Below are 23,901 nucleotides of genomic sequence, written 5' to 3'. Positions count from 1 at the left end.
ACGCTGACACAAGATTTTTTAGGGAAAAAAATAATTAAAAAGTTTATGAGCGGTAACAGATGTCATTCAGGATAATAGTGCTAATTATAAATATTGCTAATACTGTAATTTGTCAAATAATTGTGCTAATCTATGTGATGCACTGTTACAGTTTATGGGTGCAGCTTGCTAACCAAGCTATACCAACCAGCATTAGCTCATAACGTCTTCTCATCTCATCCTTTCATCTGAATGTGGTCTGACTCAGAAACCCAACATGGAGATTATTCAGTCTGCTCACTTTAAGGGTTCACCATGCCAGAAATACATGGCTGACATCATAGTGGCTACTTACATCTTTTATATACAGTTTGTGGGGATTGACTCACTCTGACTTTATAGGAAAAAAATATCTATAGTCTCAGGTTGAATCTTTTAAAATCTGTTTATTTACTTATGTCACATTAAACATTATTATTTAACCATAACACCTAAATACAGTCAGTGTGCTTCTTCTTGTCTTCTGGACTAGCTGGTTAGGAAAAAAATTACAATAAAGCATGCAATGAGTTCTGTAATTCCTCCCAGTGTTACAACTTAAAGAAAAAGGAAGTTTGGAGCCTGTTTTCCCTGCTTGAAGAAGAGTTTACTTGTCTGAATTTACATGTCAGAGCTGAGATCGATCAGATGGTTCTGCATACATTTCCTTGCAGTTGAAATCAATTCTTTGTAAATTGCCCTCATTTAGCATCGTGAAGTCCAACCTGGACTGGGTGATGTTTATCTGGAGTAATTACAAGGAATTATTGTGGGAAGATTGATTGGTCGTGTCTGAATCTTAATGAGGTCGCCACATGTGGGCAGATGTGAGAGCTGCATTGGATTTCATGCAGACACATGTTTGGACTAAAGACTAAAGTTGTGAAATGTAATGATCAGAGAGCTGCAGAGGAGGCTAATTCCCTGCTTCACTCTAAGGCCTGTGAGAACTGAAATGAGGGTTTTTCTCCAAAAGAAAACTTGGGAAAAAAAACATGTATTTGTCTGTAATTTAAGCCCTTCTCACGTTAATTTTTTAAAACAATAAACAGCCGGTACATGTTGACCTCTGTCAAACTCTCCCGAATCCAACCAAGAAACACATTGATAAAAAAATTTGCCTAATTTTTCTGATTCACCCAGAAGTCAGTTTTATTGATTACTGTTTAAACAGCACCAAATACATGTTAACGCTGTGATGGTGGGGATATGTTTCCCTCATTTTTCACCTTTATGGCAGCCCATTAAGGACCCATTTCATTGCAGTGCATTTGTATAAAATACAACCCCTTACAGATGGTAAAATGACCTGCCTGTGAGTATTAGGGATGTCTCAGTAGGATGAGGCACTTTGGGTACCCAAAGATTACACACATCAGCCGAGCAACAGCATTCACCTTTCAACCACCAAACAAACAGTTTCATATAGATGCATGTAAATTATGGTTTAACTACAGTTCTAAATTTGCCATCAAGGGACTAAGTCCTGTTGTTAGCATATTAGCTTCCTTGTAAGAAAAACAAATTATTTACTGATGCTTCTTATCTACATGGACATAATAAATGTGGGGTCCTTTGTCCATTCGCTCAAATTGATTGAGTGCCATTGTGATGACAGCTGTTTTTAGATTAAAGGCATTGACAGGAACTGGAGTGACTCTTGGTAGATTAGTTTTGCAAACTGATCACCTGATGCAGCCAACAGGTGATTAGTTTAGCACAGATGGTGAAAAACACTTCCTGCTGTTGTAGTGACATAATTCTGTTAAACCCAAACTATCATAGAGTGGATAGAAAACGAAATCATAATGGAAGTAGCCATTGTGATGCTAGCTTTGGCTTCTGAACTTCAAGTTCTGAAGGGTCAGTGTCAGTGTTTTAGTCTCTGTGTTGGTTTTTTCAAGACAGAAATGAGCATATCAGAATGAGAGGGTAAGTTCAGCTAACACAGACGCTGATTCTTGCTATTTAAAAGCCAAATAAAATCAGAATTTTACAAAAACTGGAGGGATGGTCTGTTAGTACAATAACTACACAATAGGCCATATTATCTGTCAGATGATCATACGAAAAGTGCACCAGAAGGAACAAACTGATCGCAACCTGTAACTGTAGGCTGATGATCTGATTTTACTTATTACCAAATTAAACAAATCCTTTTAAACTTGGTCTAGAGGTCCATTCAGGAACTCCAATTAGCTGAGGTGAAGCCTAGCAGACAGTTAGCAGCTAAAGCACCTGTCAGTCAAGGCAGCACGACCTCTAATAATGCCTTAATGCAATTTAAATAGGTGAATTATAAAAAAAAAATTATTCCCCCGTATAGTTGTCATGAGGGGAAATTAACTATATAGGCTAAAAATGTTTTTTGTATTAAGCTGTAAACACATTTATTTCTGCTGGAACTAAAAAAGTTGGACATTTTAACTTTTGGAGCCCACACCTAGTGGACATTAGCGGACCGGTTTATCTCCGACAATATTTTCACGGACTGGCCTTTCAGGTGTTGCGGATAAATACAACAAAATAAAACCAGTATCGGTACCAAAAAAACAAGATTTATTCATAACACACGGGAAAAGACCCAGTGAAACCGAGTTCATGATAAAAATGATTTTAAAAAATAACGATAAAAACCAATAAAACCCCTGAAAACCATACATTTCACACCCGAGCCTCAACTCTCGCAGCCCGGTACCAAACGACTCGGTACCGGTCCGAGGCCCGGGGGTTGGGGACCGCTGACTTAGACTGTACAGTAAAGACAGTTTTCATATAATGTTATGCAAATAAAGCCAGGTGTCATCATTGTTATACTCTATTCCCTATGTAAAGACAAACTGAAACCCAACCTGCAACTATTTGAATTCTCCCTCCACTCAAAGTGTTCTTTACTTATTTTAGGAAAGTAGGGAGTTGTAAACCGAAATACCCTGGAAACATGGTGATTCTTCTCAGTGTTGTGCAATCAAACAACAACTAACCCCCTCGACCCTTCTCCATTTAAAATTTGTGTCAGTGGGACAGATCCAGTCGGATGTAGGTCACTTATTCCAGAAGATTGCTTCTACAGTGCAATTCCTGCATCTTTGAGGCTTGACTTTATTGTCTGATATCTACAGTAATATCTGCCAGGCTCTGTTTGCGTCAGTGGAACAGATAGTTTACTATATTCGCTGTGAGCACTTATTGATAGGGCTGTTGTGAGTCCGCGGGGTTTTGGGTGTCACAGCGATGCTGCAGCAGCATCCATCACAGCAAGCATGCACTTCCACCCTCACCGCTTTAATGCCTCCACCCCAAAATAGCACAAACAGCAGACACAGGCTGATTCTAAGTAGACTGCATTCAGGTGGAGAGTGACTCGTTAGATTTAAGAGTCTTTCCTTTAGACTCCTCTCACTGCTAACCTACATGTTACCAGTGTGATGGATAATATCACCTGTTCACCCACCTGTGTGTCATCCACAGTGTCGCGGTTCTCAAGCCCCAGACTGACGCCGCGGCTCAGCAGGAAAAGGGCGCTGTCTATCTCGCCGCTGTCCGACGCCAGCATCGACCTCCAGACGATGATCCGCACCTCGCCCAACTCCCTGGTGGCATACATCAACAATTCACGCTCCAGCTCGGCCGCCAGCAGCTCCTACGGACACCTGTCGGTCGGCGGGCTCAGGTATCCGCACCCACACTGATGTCAGATAACGTAACACCTGGACCTGTCACTCAAAGGTGCAGATCCACTGAACTTAAATCTTCTCATGAGACAAGTTTTGATTCTTTATCTCAATCACTGAACCCTTGCAGAGTTTGATCGCCTTCACAGACTGAACAGGTTTAATCAGCTCAGGTGTCTGATTATCTCTCACTCTCTCTCCTGATTGGTTGATATGTTGCAGACGGAAAAAGCCACAAAGTTTTTTCTTCTTTCTTTCTGATTTTCGTTTTTAATTTGATTTCCTCAAATAATTAAAGAATGAAGGTTAACTGCACAGTAAACCAAAGTTTAATTTATTCATTGTAAATATAAGTATCAAGTTTTATGTTTAGCGCTGAGATTCTCTTTTATACAAAAATCTGTTTTTCCTCTTGCAGCCCGTCCTTCCCCTTCCCTCACCCCATCAATCCCATGGCCTACCAGCAGCTCCTCTCCCAGCAGCGAGGCCTCAGCGCCTTCGGCCACACTCCGCCCCTCATCCAGCCGCCGCCCACCTTCGCCACCCGCCAGGGGGCCCTCGGCCTCTGCTCGCTGCCCGCCTCCACCCAAAACAGCGACCTGGTATCCAAGGTATAAAATATATAAAGGGGCAAGAGTTTGATTCCACTTCGCATCATTTTCTCCATTTCATTGCCCCTCGCCGTCCTGCTTTCCTGTGTGCTCTGTCATGTCCTCTCCAGTACAGGAGAAAAAACGAATTCACAGAAATGAAAGAAGAGTTTGTGCTAAAGGATTGTTTAACTGGTTTGTGACTAAAATTAAACACATTCACATTTCTGAGGAATGCTCAAAGCTGAGAAATGAGTCAAAATTTTTTTCCCATAAATGTGATTCAGTTTTTTTCCCTTTCAATATATTTTCCATAGACACGTATAAATATATGAAGACTGTAGAAGATGCTGTCATATTGATTTGGACAGAATTTAGCAGCAGTTTCTGTTAGAAACAAGTTCAAATAATCTTAAAGTGAATGAGAGCTTTTGGTTTTCCACCTCTTTTAAAGACAAAATGCTTTTTAAAGATTTTTTTACACATATATATATATTTTTTTTGCTAAAAAAGCCCTACTTGTTCTTTTTTGTTTAACCTGTCACACAGGACCTGGTTCTGGATTCATTTTTCAGAATTAATAATCCAATTTTATCTATTTTTTGTTGATTTTCTTTTTACTATGTAATGCTCAGGGGCTACACATTTTTCTCTTCTTAGTTGTTGCTAGTAAGGATTATTATTTTTAAATTTTTTTACTCAGAGTTTCTGGTAGTCGCTGCATTTTCCTTCTATAAAAGTCATTTTTAAGCACATTTTCACTGGTTCAGTAACATCAGCTTTGTTGAAACGTTCTTATAAGGCTGTTGTTAATTTTCTATTTTGACTAAGCAGAAGTAAAATGTTTATTCTTACAGTATGACTGCTGTTTAGGTGGAAGTCATATACACACCGACATCTGAATACTGTCATTACTGGATATTGTAGTTTTCTTATACATTTTTATTTCTTTTGCTGTTTTAAAAAACAAGACTGTAAACATCTGCCTCTTATATTTGAAACAGTACTTAAAGTTCTTCAAACGAAAGACAGTTTTGTCTGGTTTGATTTTAAATAAACAGAGAAAATAATATAAGTTTAAGACAGCTGTAAGCTGACAGACTTTTGTGTACTTGAAACTTTCTGGATGATTGAAGCCTCTGATTTCTGTGCGGTTGCAGGAAATTCCCCCCTTTTTGTTCCCCAGGTATTTTTCTCCATGCCAGCTGCTGAAACAACTGTTTAGCCAAACCCTGAATTTTGCAGCTCCGGTTTCCAGCTGTTTGTGCTCACTGTAGATTTTGTTTGTCATCATACCGCCCTCGCTCGCTCACCGGGTCACGGCGCTCGCAGTGTTTTGATTTGCGGTGTCAGCCTCCGCACATGCTCGCTGTGCGCAGTGTCCCCCTCAGAGGTAAACTCTTGGGGGTAACCCATCATTTCTCTACTCCCACACTTGGTTTCTCTGTCTAATCTCGTCGTCTAATCTCGGGGTCAGGCTCAGATTACAGATGTTTGTGTGAGAGGTTAGGAAGGGCATCGTGTAGATCCTGCAGGAGGGAACAGGGGCAGGTGATTTGCCTTGTGTTATATTTTGAATTGTATTTGCCCTTTTTAGAGGCCTTTTTCAGCTGAGAATATGAATTACTCTGTGATAAATATAGAAATGTTTGTTTATTTTTATTTTTGTTCTAGTGGGGTTTTGTCTTGGTTGCTGGTTGTTGTTATTATTATTATTATTAGTAGTAGTAGTAGTATCACTATTTCATTTATATTTTTAAATCTACTCCACAGGGTGACACCATATTGCATTTAAAGTAAGTTAGTGTTATTTATATAACCCAGTATCACACATAAAGCAGCATAAAAACAATAAATAAATACAGTAAGAAAAAGTATTAAGTTAGAAAGTAAGAAAATTACTTACATATTAAAACAAGCAAAAAATAAATAAGTAAATAACAATAAATATACACACAAACAGAAGGAGAGCAGTAGATAAATCACTCAAAAATGTAATATTGTCCTCCACGGGCTTCCCTACATTTTGAACTTTAGGTTACAGTAACCCTCCTGTAAAAATATGATTATCGTGCAGGAGTAACAGGATTTTTTACTTCAATTCACTTAAATCAGTTCTAGATGTTCTTGCATAACATCTTAAGGTGTCTGATCCTGAATCTTTCCCCTCCTCAGAACCACGGGGGTGACTCGGCCGTCAGCAGCACAGTTGACCCCATGAACACCAAAAGGTCAAAGGTCAAGCCTGAAGCAGAGGGACTGAGGCCATCGTCTCCCTGTTCACCGGTATGAAAGAATAAGAGAAAACTGTGTTTTACTGCTTTAAGTTTGCTTCAGGGTTATATGGAGTAAAATGACCTTTGAGTTAACCGAGACTTGAACTGTAAATAGATAACAATTTGCTCAACAGCACAAAAAATGTGAGAATATTTCGGAAAGTCTGGACGTAGTTTCAGGAGTGAAGGCTCTTTGGAAAGAGGCATTGTGTGGAAAGACGGGACTTAATTTTGAAAGAAACTTTGGCGCCATTCATTACAAATGGGGATGCTTTTAAAAAAGTCACGACCTTTTTAAAGAGTGATTAGATGTTTGTAAAATCAGGACCTTTTTTGGATCATGAGGTGATGTTTTTGGACCGTTTTGAGAAGCGTGGGAGTTTGGACAGGAAAGTGGGAACATTTGTTTGCCTTCGTTCTCTGTGTCCTGATCCGTGGCCCCTGATGTGCCACAGCCTCCTGTGACCTTCTTGTAAATCGCATCTCGGATACAGAAAAACTCCACATGATAAGAGCTTTGCATCCATTCGTTTGGCTCCCCCTCCCTCTCCCTCCGCGGCCACTGTAAACTGTGCCAGAGCACTTCATTTTCATGAAATATTGGCCGGGCTTTATTGTCATGTGAGGAGCCTTTTCCTCTTCCTTTTGACAAATTTGCGGCTTCTCTCCGATAGCGAGGCAGGTTTGGGCGTGATGCATGGGGACGGCGGTGCGCGCAGTCGTCTTGGGGCCACCAGAATTGATGAAGATAGCGTGCGTGGGGCAGAGACAAACATGCTGCAGTCAGCACCTTGCGTGTCAGTGTGTGTGTGCGTCTTTGTGTTGGTGGAAGTGTACGGGAAGCCACGTGGGACAAACTACGTGTCAGTTTGTGTCTCAGACATGTGTGAGCGTCCCTGTACATTTGTCTTGGTGAGGACCCTGAGCAGGAGAACATTTTAAACAGTGACACTTCCAGGAAGTGGGGACATCTGAGGAAAGTTTCAATTTTTTACAAAGTTGTGAACTGGAAAGTCTGGGAATTTTTTGGAACGCGAAGATATATATATATATATATTTTTAGGAAAGTGAAACGTTTTTGGTTGGAATGTTGATCACAACTCTGGGACATTCTTTGATTTTTATTTTTATTTTTTTAGAAAGTAGTGAAAGGAAAAGTGGGAACAATTTTGGAAATTCTGGAAGGTTTTTAGACAGTGAAAACTGGGGAAAGTGGGGGCGATATTTAGAAAACTGTGTAAGCTTTTATCAAACTGAAAGAACTGTTTGAGAAACACAGTTTCTCAACAGGTTTACCAGAAGATTTGCCGCTGTTGAAGACGAGCCCGGATGCCTGATCACACACTCAGAAACACAAAGCTGACGATGTGAGATTTCAGTGTTTGGTTCATTTACGTTCACGCTGCTGAATTAATTACAAGCTAACGTGGAGTTGTAAACAGAAGTCACGCGTGTGTGTTTGTGGTCGAGGTTGTCAAAACAACTCTGATGCCAACCTCTTTAACTTCAGTGAAGCATGATGGAGCGGTGCGAGCTTTAATCTGTAATTTACCATCTCTGGTGTTCGTGGCAGGTAAAACATATGAACAAACAGCTGAATGTGACTCCTAACAGCTGGGCAGTAAACGCTTCCACATGTGCTTGGTGCAAACAAGCTCTCAGATGACGGCGAGAAAATGTACTTATTTCAGTTCAACATAAATAACTCTTGGTGTTTTTCATTTATATTGAGAAAAATAAAGGACAGCTTGACATGTGTTTAACAGTGTTCTGTCTGGATTCTCTACAGAACCATCACAGTGGCTTGTTGGACCTGAAGGATGACGTGGATCGGGACGATTGTAAGCAGGAGCCCGAGGCTGTTTACGAAACCAACTGCCACTGGGAAGGCTGCACCAAAGAGTACGACACGCAGGACCAGCTGGTCCACGTAAGTGTGCGACTGCAAAAAAACCACCGTCTGCAAACTGAAAAATATTCTGACATCTCAAGACCTTTGCTAACCTAAAAGAAATGAAGCTGACAGAAACATTTGTTCCAAAACCATGAAAATCCGGCCAATGAAAACCCTATCAGGCTGTTGAATAAATACCATATGAACAACGTAGCTTCTGAAAACTCAGATAAAGATATTAAATCTAGATTATGTGAGTTTGGTTTGGCTCAGTTGTGGTTAAAAATCAGTCAGTTTGAATTCCAACAATCAGAATGTCATATCTGAATGATATTAGTCATTTTTTCTTGCATCACTCACACATCATGCACCAAGCACTCATTTAAAACAAAAGTAAAATATGAAAGTCCCAGAAAGTTGATTCTGTTCATCTGCACATAGCGTTTTCAGTGGGAGAAGACATAAAACATGCAAGCTGTGATAGATAACTGCGACTCAAACTGTATTCTAGAAGAAACTGTGTTGTTGCTTAACAGGTTAAAATGACTCCTGTTTCGACTGGTGACCTTGGTTGGGTTCCTCTTGTGGCAGCCAAACTACGGTCTCCTTAAACCTGACCAACCAGCAACTGCAAACAAAAATTAGAACCATAAAAATTATGATTGTCACATATTATATACAAACCTCAGTTTCCCTGTGAACATCCAACACATTCTTATCTCACAGCATGAACTACTGCCATTCTGGCAGATACTGCTGCTGACAAAGAGAGAAGTACAGCACATGATTCAATAGCTTGTTGAACCACCTTCAGCAGCAATAACTTGAGGTAATGGTTTACTGTATGACTTGGAGTTTGGGGCCAATCTTCTTTGCAACATTACTTCAGTACATCGACTTTTGCCACTGAAACACCTTTATCATTTTCTTTTTCAGTCATTCTGTTGTATATTTGATGCTGTTCTTGGGATCATTGTATGCTTTACCTGTCAAACAAAAGGCTCATATTTGACTCTAGAATACTTTGGTATACAGAAGAGTTCATAGTTGACCTGATGACTGCAGGGTGTGCAGGCCGCTGTGTTTAGTTTTGTGCATTACGACCAAACGTCTCCATTATGGTCTGACCTATCCAAAGGACATTGTTGCTGAACTCGATTGTTTTGTTCAATGCAACATTATAAACCTAAGCTGTGCTACCACAAAGAAGCATGAGGAGCACCAACCCTTCCAAACAAGCCACACTTGTTCAGTCTTTTTCTAAGTGTGCTATCATGAGCTTTAACATTCAACATGCTAACTGAGGCCTGTAGAGTCTGAGATGTACCTCTTCGGTTTCTCTGAGTATTGCACGTCTGATCTTGCTGGGATTCCCACTCCTAGATAGATTGTGGTGTTGTGTTAATACACACCTGAATGCTGCACATCAGAAAACTGACAAAACCTCTGCTTTTGTAGAGGTGCTCTAGCTTGATGATGATCAGTTAATCAAGCTAATTTACTTACCCGCTTAATTTCAGTGGAAGCAGTGAGCTTGTTCTTAGTTTTTCACAGGACAGCAGAGAGTCAACAGTTTTGCAGATGATAAATCATTTGAAATTTGGCCTGCTAAGTTACCAGATGGTTTGGATGGCTAGCTGACCTTTTCCACTCAAGAGATGGAATGCTAGTGTTAGCTTTATGGCTGTAAAAACAATCTGCATTAGCTGTGTTCTCCTACCTAGAGAAATAAGTTGACTAAATATAACAGCAACATTACTTCTATACAAATAAGAGATGAACGTAGGTGCTGTAACGTCTCCTATTTGGTCTTGACATTATGAAGCTTCAAGTTTAACGCCGACCTTGCTGGAAGACAACTCAGGATCAGATTTGATACTGAAAATGAGAAAATCTGCCCTGAAACAAGGGAAATAAAATCTTTTAATTCCTAAAAATGTTGACTAGAGGACTTTTCTCTTCCAAAGGTCAGGAATGAGCTCTTTGATCATCTACGTGAACATCTACCTGAACACTGAAAACAACCTCTGTTCATTCAGTTCTTGTACATGCTTGTTTTGAGTTTTTCCTCTGGCTGACGAGCTGACCTCCAAACCATCATCGCTTTCATTTTTTCCCATCGCAGCACGCAGTCTTGGCTGAAAGGGTCTTAGGCATTCCTCAGTTGCAGTGAAGCAGAGAGAGAAAAGAGGCAGCAGAGTGAGGAGGATTAGTGAGGGTCCTGCAGGGCTGGGAGGCTGCTGTCCATCATTCATTAAACCCTGATTCTTCTGTCCGTCTGAGGAAAGTCTCACATAAACCAGCTCTGTGACTGTTTACAGACTTTTAAAGCTGCTATGTGTGGCATTTTCAAACACCGGAGCTTCGGATTCAACATGATTCTGATGCTTTGATCGCAGCACTGTAAACAAATGAGTCTGTGGTCGAGGTAATTGTCAGCTGTGCCCTTGTTTTTCACAAATCGAGACCACATTTCCTGTAAACTTCATTAGATCCTATCCTCTCCCTGGCAGAGCTCCGCTCATTTTTTTTCTTTAGATTCAATGGTAAACATGTGAGGAATCATTTTTCCATTGATCAGTAACATGATCAAAACCTGTGCTCACTGGCTGGATCTGCATACAAAGACACAGCACGGAGGTGGAAAGTGGATGGATACACTAGTCTTTACTGCGAGATATCAGCAGGTGACTCATCCTAACACTACTAAAATCAGTCCTGTGGCTTCTCTGAGGAATTTGGTTAAATGAGTCCATCCATCCATTCGCTTCCGCTTATCCTTTTCAGGGTCGCAGGGAGCGCTGGAGCCTATCTCAGCTGTCATAGGGCGAGAGGCGGGGTACACCCTGGACAGGTCGCCAGTCTGTCGCAGGGCCAACACACAGGGACAGACAACCATTCACACTCACATTCACTCGCACATTCACACCTAGTGACAATTTCGATTATCCAGTTAACCTATCCCCACAATGAGTACTTTATGTAATTGAAGGAAGTTTTTTGGGGGGACTTGTCTGAAATAAATCATGTAAGCATATTTCCCAACATTGCTGGCAGCTTATTTAAAGCAAGAATTCATCCCAAAATCCATTTTACATATTTTTCTTCTGATCTGTAGTGATGCTCGTCCATCTAGATAGTTTAGGCGTGAGTTGTCCAGTTTTTGGGACATCAGCAATCTTGGCTTTTTGAAACCAGATGTTTCACTTTAATTTGGGATCATAGTTTACATCACCAAATCACCAACCTTCTGATTAGCAGATGACCCAATGTATCACCTGAGGCACAGCCACCCCAAAGAAACCTACTTTAGTCATAAATACATCAACCCTCAGACCAGTAAACACAGTGATATTCTTTAAAAAAAAAATACAAGTTAAAGTGGTTTAAAAAAGCTAAATTTGGACTTATTCATTTCCATCAAAGTGAGCAGTTGGAGACAGCCAGAACGGTCACAGGTTCACGACCCCTACTTTATGCTCTCTGATATTAAAAATCCACAACTGTGTAGGGGCTACAACATGTGGGAACTATTTTCTTTCACTGTCTACATCCACCACACATGTGAAGATTGTGGCTCACCTAAAGGTGCACGCGACATCCTGTCACAGATATATGCACAATTCCTTCTGCACAATGATACATATAGCAAATGTTATTTGGTAGAAAAAAATAGTTGATGACTGTCGTGATTTCTGAAAAGAGATATTCCTCAGGTCTTCAAGTGCATTTTACTTCAACTATACTGACGAAAAGGCAGAATTTCTGACAGCTGATAGCTTTAAAACAGATACCAAATCAAACTAGAGCACGAGGAAAGAATACTTTATTCTGGGGTTGAACAGTCCTTAAAAGAGGAAGCCAAGCAGTTGTAATCAAGAAAATAAGTGTGTGTGTTTGTACAAATATTACAACAAACTGTCTTCCACTTGGGTTAGATAATCAGGTAAGTCAATAACCTTCCACAGGAGGCTCTATTGAGTTTTTGAGGGCATTTTTTCTCTCAAAAATCTGTTAAAGCAGGAATAAATTTGAGGTTTCAAAGACACATAAGAGAGAAAAAGGTGAATTTTGAAAACACTCACAATAAAAGGATGAAGCTTGTAGAAAATGCTAAGAAAAATGTGATTTCTTTTAAGAGGAAATAATTTTTACTGAGCTGTCTGATTTCGCTCTTTAACCCATGTTCATTTCCACTGTCGCAGACAGTCTTCGTATTCCCAATTAGACTTTCCTCTGCTGCAGCGTAAAATCCTTTGAGATTTCCGCTGATAAGACGGATTTCCACAGAAACATAAAACCGGGAACAACGTAAGAGCCTCTTAGTGGACAGCTCTCCCCAGAAAATCCTCTCATTTCTCTTTGTGTGTGTGTGTGTCCCACAGCACATCAATAACGACCACATCCACGGAGAGAAGAAGGAGTTCGTGTGCCGCTGGGAGGACTGTTCGCGGGAGCAGAAGCCCTTCAAAGCTCAGTACATGCTGGTGGTTCACATGCGCCGACACACGGGGGAGAAACCACACAAGTGCACGGTGGGTAACGGATGGCCTCTGCGCCCTCTTCAGGCTCCCACGGGGCCCCTCATGCTCTCTAAACACCAGCAACTGCACATATGTACACATCTGGATTTTTTTCTTAACAAAGATAAAACACAGATTTTTTTCCTCTTACTGAAGCATTCATCATTTTACTGTCAGATTAAAAGAATTAATACCCCACACAACATCTGTAAACCCCTGGTTTTGACCCAAACCCCAGTGGATGGATTTAAAAAGCTGTAACAGTATATTTAAGTTTTGTTCCAAAAAAATCGCTAAACTGCTGCTTTGCAACCAACTGGTCTCCAACTGGTTTTTCTGCCTGTGTGACTGAAGGTTTAATCATAAGTATGATGCCAGTCTCACGATATGATTTAAAGTCTTTACTTGCATAAATAGAAGTGAATATCTACTTTTGAAGTGCCACACAAACTTTAGGATGTCCACTATGAAGGTTTTGTGTTACCCTGTTGGTTATTTAACTGTTTATCCAGACAGTTAACTGTGTTTTGTCTTTATTTTTTTGCTGCCATTTGTTTGTTAGAGTGAGTTAAGTATTTCCTGTTTTCCTGTGCAGTTCGAGGGATGCTCTAAGGCCTACTCCCGCCTGGAGAATCTAAAAACCCACCTGCGCTCGCATACCGGCGAGAAGCCATACGTCTGCGAGCACGAAGGATGCAACAAAGCCTTTTCAAACGCCTCGGACCGGGCCAAGCACCAGAACCGGACGCACTCAAACGAGGTACAAAAGCTCACTGAAACTTCACACAGACTCTCTTATGGAGCTGCATAACAAATTCTCTCAGAGTGCTGCGATTGAAGTGGTGGAGATGTGAGGCTGCAGGTAGCGACAGCAGTTCACCTCCACCTCAGGTGAGCTGAAGGCTTCACGTTGGGCAGCAGGTTTGTTCCTTTGTGTCTGTACGAAGTGGTGCCGGCAGCCTTTGTGTCCCCCTGTGCAAGTCTTGCAGACATTTGTGAGTAAATAATGAGGTGGAGGCATAATGAGCTCCACGGCCCACAATGCATTAGGGCGAATCATGCTTGCCGCCCCTGCAGGAGCCAGACCACCTGCAGGAGCAGAAAATGAATCCTGGCAGTGTTTCAGAGCGCTCAGTGGGACTGCAGAGTGGGAATTCAGCATCGCTGCAACAACCCACGGACACACTGAGCTGCTCACATGCAGCTCAGATACAACTCAATAAAAACATGTCCGCAGCATTAGAGGGGGAGTTAAAACCTGCAGGTTGCCTCTGACTGCTGAGAAATCCCAAAGTCACTGATTGTTTCTGCTGATTTCCTCATTAAACGTTCAGTGCTAACAGCTGTTGACAGCAGATCCGCACAGCCTGCTGGAGTCACAGTTTACTACGTACCCTCACAGTGAATATGCAGGCTCTAATGACTGTATATACAAAGATGGATGTGGCCACCATAACATTTGGGAACTGCAGTTTTCGATAGTTTTCACTCTTTTATTTCGGTGTTGAATAATTTTTTCTCTGCACCTACAGAAACCTTACGTATGTAAGATCCCCGGGTGCACCAAGCGCTACACCGATCCCAGCTCTCTCAGGAAGCACGTGAAGACAGTACACGGCCCTGAGGCCCACGTCACCAAGAAGCAGCGCAGCGACCTGCCACCCAGGCCGCCGCCCCCCAGGGAGAACAGCGAGAATGAGACAGGTCCAAGAGAGCGAATCCACAGGGAAGACAAAATATTGGATAACAGCTCCCCCAGAGGTGTGGAGGACTACCTGCAGGTCAAATCCATCAAGACAGAAAACTCTGTGGTAAGACCGCTCAAATCTGCACACACACACACACAGGGACACAAAGTAAGACGAGTTATGTACTGCATGCTGACTTTATTACACAGCTTTTGATTCTAACAACTCTAGTATAAACTTCTTTCTTTTTAATGAAGTATTTCTCTTATTTCTCTTCTTTTAGTCCAGCATGCCTCTTTATTCTAACCTTTCTTCAGCTTTCTGCCTCATTGTTTTCATTTCTCTCTCCTTTCTGACTTTCCTTATGGACAGACCTTACTGAGGTGAGCTCACCTGTGGCTTATAACTATTGTACATCATTTAAAGTCATGTTTTTTTTTTTTTTTTTACCATCTTTCAACTTCCTTCCTTTCCATTACACTGATTCACTTCCAAAATTACATTATGACCAGAGAACAGCAGCTTCAAAGTCCCAAACACCTCTAGATTTATTCTCCCCACTCTTGTTGTAAAGCGATCTTGAGTTATGCCTCATTACCCTCTCTCATTCCTTTCCTCATTTTCATTCCAAGGTGCCAGATTTTCTTGTAATGTTTTGAAGTGGCTGTGAGCAATATTTGTTCAGGCTCTTTGAAGGTCTTTCAATTTTTTATTTTAAACACTGGCTACTTTTTCATTAATTTTCAGTCCAGTCCTTGTACCTGACCATTTCCAGAGGATTGTTAACTCTCAACAGAAGAACCAGTGCTGTGTCTACACCAGGGGTGTCCTTGATCCAACACAGCTGATTTAAAATGGCTAAATGACCTCAACATGTCTTGAAGTTCTCCAGAGGGCTGGTAATGAACTAATCATTTGATTCAGGTGTGTTGACACAGGGTGTCAACACACCTGAATCAAACAAGTTAGCAAAGAACACATTTTGAACTGCATCTTTGGCCACTTTATTACGAGCTGCCTGTCACATAAACACGTAATTTATGTGCCAAAGATGACTCAATTTGACAGACCAAAACTTTTGAACCAAGGTGATTCCCAAAGAGCTATTAGCTGATAACCCAGCATGGTGTGCAGTGTGTCCTTGAAAATATTAAGATATATCTGGCCTTTCACTGAAGCCTTGTCAGAAATGGTCTCAGTGGAAGTTTGGCTGATAAGAAGCCATTTTTAATGAAGGGAACCAAGGAGAAAAGACTGAGGCTGGATTATACAAGAACTGGACTGAAAATCAGCAGCAGCTCTGATAGAGTGTTGAATCCAAATAAAAAAATCTGTGGTGAAAATCATTATCAGTATGTACAGAGGTGGTCAGGCGAGAAGTACAACAGTGAGTGTCTACAGACATCTGTAAAACACGGTGGAGGCTCTGTCATGGGTTTGGGCTGCATATAACTCAGTGGTGTTGGAGATCTTGTCAAAATTGATGAGATATGAACACAGAAAAGTACCATCAAACTGTGATCCACCATGCAATATTTTTCGAAAAGCATCTGATCGATATAAGCACCTTTTTCAGCATGATAATGATCCCAAACACACTGCCAGTGCAGTAAAAGAAACACACAGTGCAGCACTATCAGTCATTAATGAAATGACAAGAAACCTGCCTGCCTTTCCAGCTCATTTGAATTGCCGTATGCTTTATTTCCATTTTTGAGTCCAGTTGTTCCCCTTTTCTTAGCTAAGTCTAAAGAAATGAGGTGAGGCTCGAGACTTTTGCACAGTACTGCATAATCCAAAAATGGTCACATTTAATAAACCGTTGATTTAAGCAAGTGTGTAAAACACTTGTGTGTGATCATGTTGAGTCAGGTTCAGAAGTTTCGTTTTTAGCAACTGCAGTATAATCTAAACAACTTGAAATACTGCTAGAAATACTTTAAATCTCATGCTTTTCTTTTTAATGCTGGTATTCCAGAAAGACAAACGGAGCATTTTATTGATAAAACTGCAGTTTTTTTTCACTGTAATTTGCTTGATGAGACTTTGCCACATATTTGCCACCATTGCCATAGGCTATATATACAAAACGGATGAAGCCACTACCCAAAAAATAAATTCTGTAATTTCACTCATCAAAACAGCCAAATATGTCAGATAATTGCATTTAAAACATGCCAAAAGGCACGCAAAACACAAACATGGTGCAAAGGTCAATTTCACTCCAAAGCACTAGGCTTGACCTCAGGCATGGGGGCTGCTCCTTGATTAACATCTGAGAAGCCCTGCCCTATTTCAGTAACAGCTGTTTAAAGTACCAAAAGTCAAGAAGGACTTTAATCATTTTCAGGGTAGAATATTAAAAACAACTCTAATTTACATTGCATAATGTCTTATTGAAGTAGCTTTTCTTGTTTTTTTTTAATGGGGTTTGTTTAATTTGTGTAATTAAATTGGAATTAATTGAATCCAGTTAGTTTCTGAGATATTAGTCATCTGAAACAAGCAGGGAGTTATTTATACATGACGTTGTTATCTCATAATGGTACTACGGTGTACATTTTTCCATTACACAGGATTACATCCACAGCAGAGACCTATCAAACACCCATCACAGACCATGATAAAAGTCACTCCTGGATGAATATTCAAACACTGGGAATTGGTTGTGCAAACTGAGCCAACCAGCAAGCTGTGATCAAGACAGCTTTTTTAGCAGCGAATATATTAGAGACTGCAAGGAAACAGGCCAGGCAGTGGATATACACCGTCTAATTATTGCTGTCCTTAGTCCGATTGGAGAGGTTTGTCATCATGTTAAACCCTCTGTTAACTCGGATTTGACGTAAACAAAACTAACATTGAAAGATGTAGTTGTGAAGGTAAGAGAACAACAAGCTTCACCTAAATGCTTGAGCAGCCTCCACCCTGACAGCTGATTTTTTGGAGATCACATGTTGTGATGATTGGCCCGGCACTCTGGCTCAGGCTCAAGCAGCCTTTCATCCTGCCCATTTCTAATTCACAGACAGACTAAGACAGTCTGTAATCTGTGGTGCGCCCCCACCTCTTCACCCCCATCCCCAAAAAACACACTCATTATTTACAATTAAGCTGGGGGAGGATAAAAGACTCACTGATTCACTGTTTTTCATGCCATGTTAACCACTGTCCCACTTTTGTTCTGTTACAGAAAAACTGTTTTTAGGACAAACTATTGTGTCTCTTTCTGTTTTGCTCATGTTCTTTTTTTAAAATCTCGTTTTCTGCATTCCTTCTCTTTCTCTTCTTTCTTCATAGATGTATCAGTCCAGCCCTGGCGGTCAGTCATCATGTAGCAGCGAACCATCACCACTTGGCAGTGCCACCAACAATGACAGTGGAGTAGAGATGGCGGTGCACAGCGGGGGGAGCCTAGGGGACCTCAGCACCCTGGACGACCTGCCGTTTGTGGAGTCCTTGGGCTTTGAAGATTCCACCAGTGGGGTCGCAGCGGTGGGTCTTCGCTTTAGAAAGCAATTCAGCACCAGCCAGCGCCTGGAGCATCTCAAGAAGGAGAAACTGAAGACAGTGAGGGACTCCTGCCGGTGGACCAACAACCCAACACCACCTGTGGTCCTCGGGACCAAGCTCCCACCCATACCGGCAGGCGGTGAGTTGATAGAAAGGCTAGATTAAAGCTGCTTTGACAGTTATTCACTTCACTTCAACCTTTCACTAAAAATATAGAAACTTTTCCATAGTTAACACTTTTCTTAGGTGATTTGGTTTCCAATCCAAGAACTAATTAGTAAGGAGGTGGATACTTTACTTCCATGTTTCCCACACATGAATAGACTTGGACGGGACTTTACTTGGACAGTCCTCCTATAACCGTGCAGTACCCGAAGTATCTGACTGGACACCTAAGAGAGATGTTTCAATTATGTCCAACCAAGGCAGACCCAGGGATCCTTCACATTATACAGGTGCTTTTCCAGTTCTGAGTGGTAGTCCTTTTACTCTGGAGGATGGAGGTTTATACTGCTGTGCTGATCTCACTGAAGCTGCAGAGCACAACAAAGGACTTCCATCAAGACCACGGACTAGAATGAGAAACTGCCCAGGGAGCTATCTGAATATTGATCTGTTATTTATTGCGAAAAAGTATATGTGGTATTACTTGTGGCATTAATTGACTTAGAAAGAGCAGGTGCACCTTCTTTCATATGAACACATACACCCACTGCCCCCTCAGATAGAATCTAATTCAATGAAGCACACTACATTTGGTCCACTAGCAAGTTCCTACTATTTTATGTTTGTTCGATTGAGTTTAAAAATACTTGAAAAATAGCTCCATAAGCTTGAAAAAGTAGCTCTAGATCTAGAGTTTCTCATTCTCATCTGTTTGTTTACAGGTTCCCTCCTGGAGAGCCAAAATATGGGTGGTGGTCAGGTGTCCTTCCCTGGTTCTAGCTTTGGTGAACTGAGCTCTAGTAAAATGACTGTGCTAGAAAACCTTTCCGAGAGACGTGACAGCACTTCCAGTACCTTGAGCTCAGTCTACACCCTCAGTCGCCGATCCTCAGGCATCTCCCCTTGTTTCTCCAGTCGGCGCTCCAGCCAGGCCTCACAATTTGGTGCCAACCGCCCCAGCAACATCAGCTCTGCGGACTCCTATGACCCCATCTCTGCCGACATCTCACGGCGCTCAAGTCAGGCCAGCCAGTGTGGTGGGAGTGGCGGAGGAGCAGGAGTGTTTGGAGCAGTGGGTCTTCCCAGCCCTCTCAGCCTGACCCCAGCCCAGCACTACCGTCTCAAGGCAAAATATGCAGCTGCCACTGGGGGCGCACCACCTACACCTCTTCCATATATGGACCAAATGTGTCTGAAATCCCATGCAGCCCTGTATGAGGACTCCCGGAAACCCTCCACCAACAAAGGCCTACCTTTCAGACAGTACAGCAGTTATGCCACAAGAAGTTTGATGCCCCACGAAGTCCCATCTAACATCCCCCGTCGAGCCAGTGACCCTGTGAGACAGGTTGCCCCAGAAACTTTAAACCAGTCGCAGTTGCACCGCTACAACAGCATGGGCACGCTGAGTGGAAGGGTGACAATCCAGCCTTGTCCACCTCCTGCAGCAGATCACCGACATTTATCTCAGCAAGACTGCCATCGATCAGATGGTCTTCACCACTACCCTTATAGTCTGCGACCACCAAGCATTTCAGAGAATGCTACCATGGAGACAACAACAAGTCACATCCCTGATAATGGAGACAAGACAAATGCAGATTTCCAAGGAGCCTCGGCTATCCAGCAGCAGCACTTCAGTCAGAGAAGGATGGCTGTTGTGAATCTACTCTCACAGATTTTACCCGCTTCGAGGAATAGTCCAGGTCAACAGCAACAGATGTGTCCACCTTCGCCATCCATTGTTCCAGCACATTCAGGACTCATGGATGCCTCCCAGCAGAACTCCAGACTGCAGGTCCGAGGGAACCTGGCTGTGCTCCAGCAAAACCAGAATTTTGGATCTCTTAGCAACCTTTTCAGCTCCAACCAGCAGTTGAATCAGAACCTCACAATGCAGCAGAGGTACATTCAGCTGAACTCCGAGCCAGGAGCAAACTGCCTCCAGCAACAAGGATTCCAGCAGCCATCGAATCTCAATGAAGCCCTGTTAAATGAAGGCATCCAGCCCTATGACAGGAATGGTAACACCACCTATAAGCCTTGCATTAACACCGTTAGTGGGATCAACTGCAAACAGGAGCCATGTGACATGGAGACCTTTGACTTGCACTTTGCTGATGCTGGATTTCAGCCTGTGCAGATAAAAATTGAACACACTGACACATCAATATGTAACATGAACTCCCAGAATCCCTCACAAGTTGGAAATCAGAACAATTTTCAGCCAAGGCCGCCAACCGAACCGAGATCTCTGAACAAGAACCCTTCAGTTACAAAAGTGACGCAGCAAATGATGCAAGCTGCTAATGCTAACTCCGAATTATCCACTGCTGGAGTTTTAGGACTTCACCGCAGCGATAATGCTAATGACAATGCCTTGTACTACACAGGGCAGATTCAAGTATATGAGCCTAATTGTAATGTAAACTGTAACATGGTGGTGCCTCCCACTTCAAGCACCAATCAGACGCCAAGAACCAGTGACTGTACCACAGCACTGGAGCAGGCACAAATAGACTTTGATAGCATGCTGGATGATGGGGATCACTCCAGCCTCATGTCGGGAACGCTAAGTCCAGGTCTGCTCCAGAGTTTGTCCCAGAGCTCCTCTCGCCTCACGACGCCCAGGAACTCGGTCACGTTGCCTTCGGTGCCTGCGGGGACAGGGAACATGGCCATCGGGGACATGAGCTCACTGCTGACTGCTCTAGCAGAGGAGAGCAAGTTCCTCAACTTGATGTCTTAGCCTCAAACTGTGTGCAGACATTTTGAACCCCTGATGCAGAATAACCCTTCAACCCCGCAGTTGGAATTGATGTGATTGTGAGCTGAAAGCTTCTGCAGCCTGCTTGTTGTTTCCTTGTACAGTCTTGTTTATGAATTATTTAAAATGGCAGTTTTTTTAATCTTTTCAAAAAGCCATATCATTCTTTTTTTTGCCTTAGGTAGCAAAAATGATGAACAAGGGAGTTTATTCAGTTGTTGTACAGGTCTGCAGTAAGATCAGTTTACTAAGTGCCTGCCTCAGATACAACAAACACATGTTGTGCGTATAGTTATATTCAAAAAAATGTGCAAATTCAACCAGGTAATTATCTGTGTACTCAATTAAAACCTTTCACACTGTAAATTACTTGAGTTCAACTTTAATATTTGTCAAGGAGAAAACAGTTCACCATTCGTTTTTTTTCCATCTATCATCAAGTTTACAGCCACTTCCCTCGGTGAGCTGTGATTTGATTGCTGCATTGCTGCTGAGATTAACTGTGGCGTCTCAGATTTGGGCATCAGAGACTTGATTTGTGACTGGAATTATTGATAACTTGGCCGTGCTCTCACAGAGAGAAGAGGAGAAGACTTCAGAGCAGAGACTCTAGCTTTCTTCTTTTTTACACTGTTGAAAACAGTTTGTTGTGCTCATTATATGTAAATATCCTTTGTATATTTCTAAGAAATACAGTATTGACTTTGATTTTTTTAAATGCATGTGTTTTGTGTTGTCCTTCCAGCCCAGATTATCCACAGCAGAATCAGAAATACAATTTTTTTTTCAGTATATAAAAAAACTATTTGGCTGTAGTTCAGGAAACACCATGCAATGCCATGCAAAGGGCAATATTAATGTTTAAAATGCACCTACTTAGCCAATTTCAAGCAATTTTTTTTTCCTGGGCCCAACAGAAGGCTTTGAAAGCAGGCAGATTGAGCTTGTATGTCTATGTTTGCCATATTACTGACCTCCACTCTAACATCATAAAGATCTAAGAGTAGAAAAATAGTGTATGAAACAGAGTGTTTGGAGCAATCTGAAGCCTCAGCCTTCGGCTGGCTGGGATTACTTTGGCCATGATTAACTTAAGCATCCAATATTCCAACAAAATATAAATGACAGGCCTAAAAATGTAGTTTTAATGTGTATTGTAGGGCTTAAGGACCACTTTTGTAACAATTAAAGAAACCAACTGAGCCCAACCAGCTCTATATGATGTTTGCAGAGCTATACAATGTCAAACTTTTATTCTCATAAATGTGATTGTCACAAGCTATTCCAACAAGATATTTATTTTATAAATAAATATATAGATATATAGATATAAATCCAAGATATCTCTAGAAAATACCAAAGGTTTGTATCCAGCTCAGTTTGTATTTAGCTCAAAGTGTGCCTGATTTAAGCTGTTTTCACACATGATGGTGTGGGGAGAAGTTACATGTAGCACATAGCAGAAAATAATCAACTTCAGACCTATTCTCACTGCTGAGAGAACTCTGGTTTGGTCAAGGTAGCTATCATGAGAGCATGCAAGGTGCAGCACACATTATCAGTACCACTGAGAGAACTGGTCTCTTACCTGCGCATTGATCACATTCTCAAACAAGACTGGCCAATGTAAACTGTGACTCCTTTGGACATTTGCATTTTCACAATCTCTAATCTGTAGAGATGTTCAGGGCTGGAGTGTTTAAGATGTTTTAAAATGGTTCCACTTTAATGTAAGCATTTTTGGGTCACATGAGAAACTGGGGCTGTTGTGAAGGGGCCCTACTGGTGGACCTATTAGTCCTCCTAAACAGTCCCAGTTTTTCATGTAGCTCCTTGGGAAAATGAATTGCCCACCCCTGAAGTCCAACACAATAGGACTAGACAGTCTTTAACCTTTTCACTTTCACATAATTTAGACCATATAATGTCCCACATTCCCATGTGAGATAAAGCAAGTCTAGAGCATTAGCACCAAGCAAGTGGCCATCATAAGTTATTTTTTACAACTCACTTGTTTAAATGTTATTAAGGCTTAAAAATATTATTTACTCACAAATGGTTGGTGACACAGGTGGCCAGGCTTCACCTGAACTAACTGGAGTCCCTGAACTGGACCTCTGGACCTTGTTTGTGCTGTTGGAACATTTCAATAGAATTGTCTGACCAATAATATACATTCTGTGCGGTTAACTGTACTTACAGACCATCTAAGAAGTCTGTGCTCTATTTTTTGTAAATAAATTTCTAGGATTTTATTTGGATATAACTTAATTACCAGTTATCTGTGTCTATGTGATGCATACGTACAGTTTGTCAATACATCCTGCTAACCAAGCCAGCTGATAACTTAACAGCCACTCATCCATATACAGTCACTTTTGGATCCCTCAAACCAACATGAATCTAGCCTAAAACCAACATAGTGATGTCCACAGTGACTTTTATGCACAGATTATGATCTGGACCTGATTCTCTCAAAATCTTATGTAGTTTGTAATTTATGAACATGGTTAAAGTATGTTAGGAAGATTTTCGTAGTCGGGTGTTTTGGTATTCCTAGGCACTGATTCTCAAGTGTTGAGCTCTACTAGAGGGATGATCCCTGTTCCTCCAACACTTATACCATACCCTCCTTTAGTGTTTTAACAATGATGCTGGAAGGTCCAGCATCTACCATGTGGGGTGGGGCTCAGGAGGTAGAGCAGGTCATCTACTAATCGGAAGATTGGTGGTCGTTCTTTGGGTGCTCCAGTCTCCAGTTTTAAGTATCTAAGGGCAACATGCTGAATCCAA

General features: G+C 41.6%; 1 protein-coding gene across 2 annotated transcripts in view; it reads left to right on the top strand.

Annotated features, from left to right (window-relative positions):
- LOC100709465 (zinc finger protein GLI2) overlaps positions 1 to 23,324 on the top strand; it is a 94,595-nt gene extending 71,271 nt beyond the window's left edge. For both annotated transcript variants that reach the window (XM_005459169.4, XM_019352253.2), the window contains 9 exons: positions 3,490 to 3,691; positions 4,111 to 4,303; positions 6,458 to 6,568; positions 8,348 to 8,488; positions 12,838 to 12,987; positions 13,571 to 13,735; positions 14,508 to 14,786; positions 17,964 to 18,315; positions 19,064 to 23,324. In XM_005459169.4, coding sequence (XP_005459226.1) covers positions 3,490 to 3,691; positions 4,111 to 4,303; positions 6,458 to 6,568; positions 8,348 to 8,488; positions 12,838 to 12,987; positions 13,571 to 13,735; positions 14,508 to 14,786; positions 17,964 to 18,315; positions 19,064 to 21,090 — 3,620 coding nt within the window. In that variant the 3' untranslated portion in view covers positions 21,091 to 23,324. The remainder of the gene's footprint in view (positions 1 to 3,489; positions 3,692 to 4,110; positions 4,304 to 6,457; positions 6,569 to 8,347; positions 8,489 to 12,837; positions 12,988 to 13,570; positions 13,736 to 14,507; positions 14,787 to 17,963; positions 18,316 to 19,063) is intronic.
- The last annotated feature ends 577 nt before the right edge of the window (positions 23,325 to 23,901 follow it).

Source organism: Oreochromis niloticus, linkage group LG23 (assembly GCF_001858045.2).
Source record: "Oreochromis niloticus isolate F11D_XX linkage group LG23, O_niloticus_UMD_NMBU, whole genome shotgun sequence".
NCBI classification, from domain to species: domain Eukaryota; kingdom Metazoa; phylum Chordata; class Actinopteri; order Cichliformes; family Cichlidae; genus Oreochromis; species Oreochromis niloticus.
Note: the sequence above shows the minus strand (reverse complement) of the source record. Positions and strands in the feature narration are given on the sequence as shown.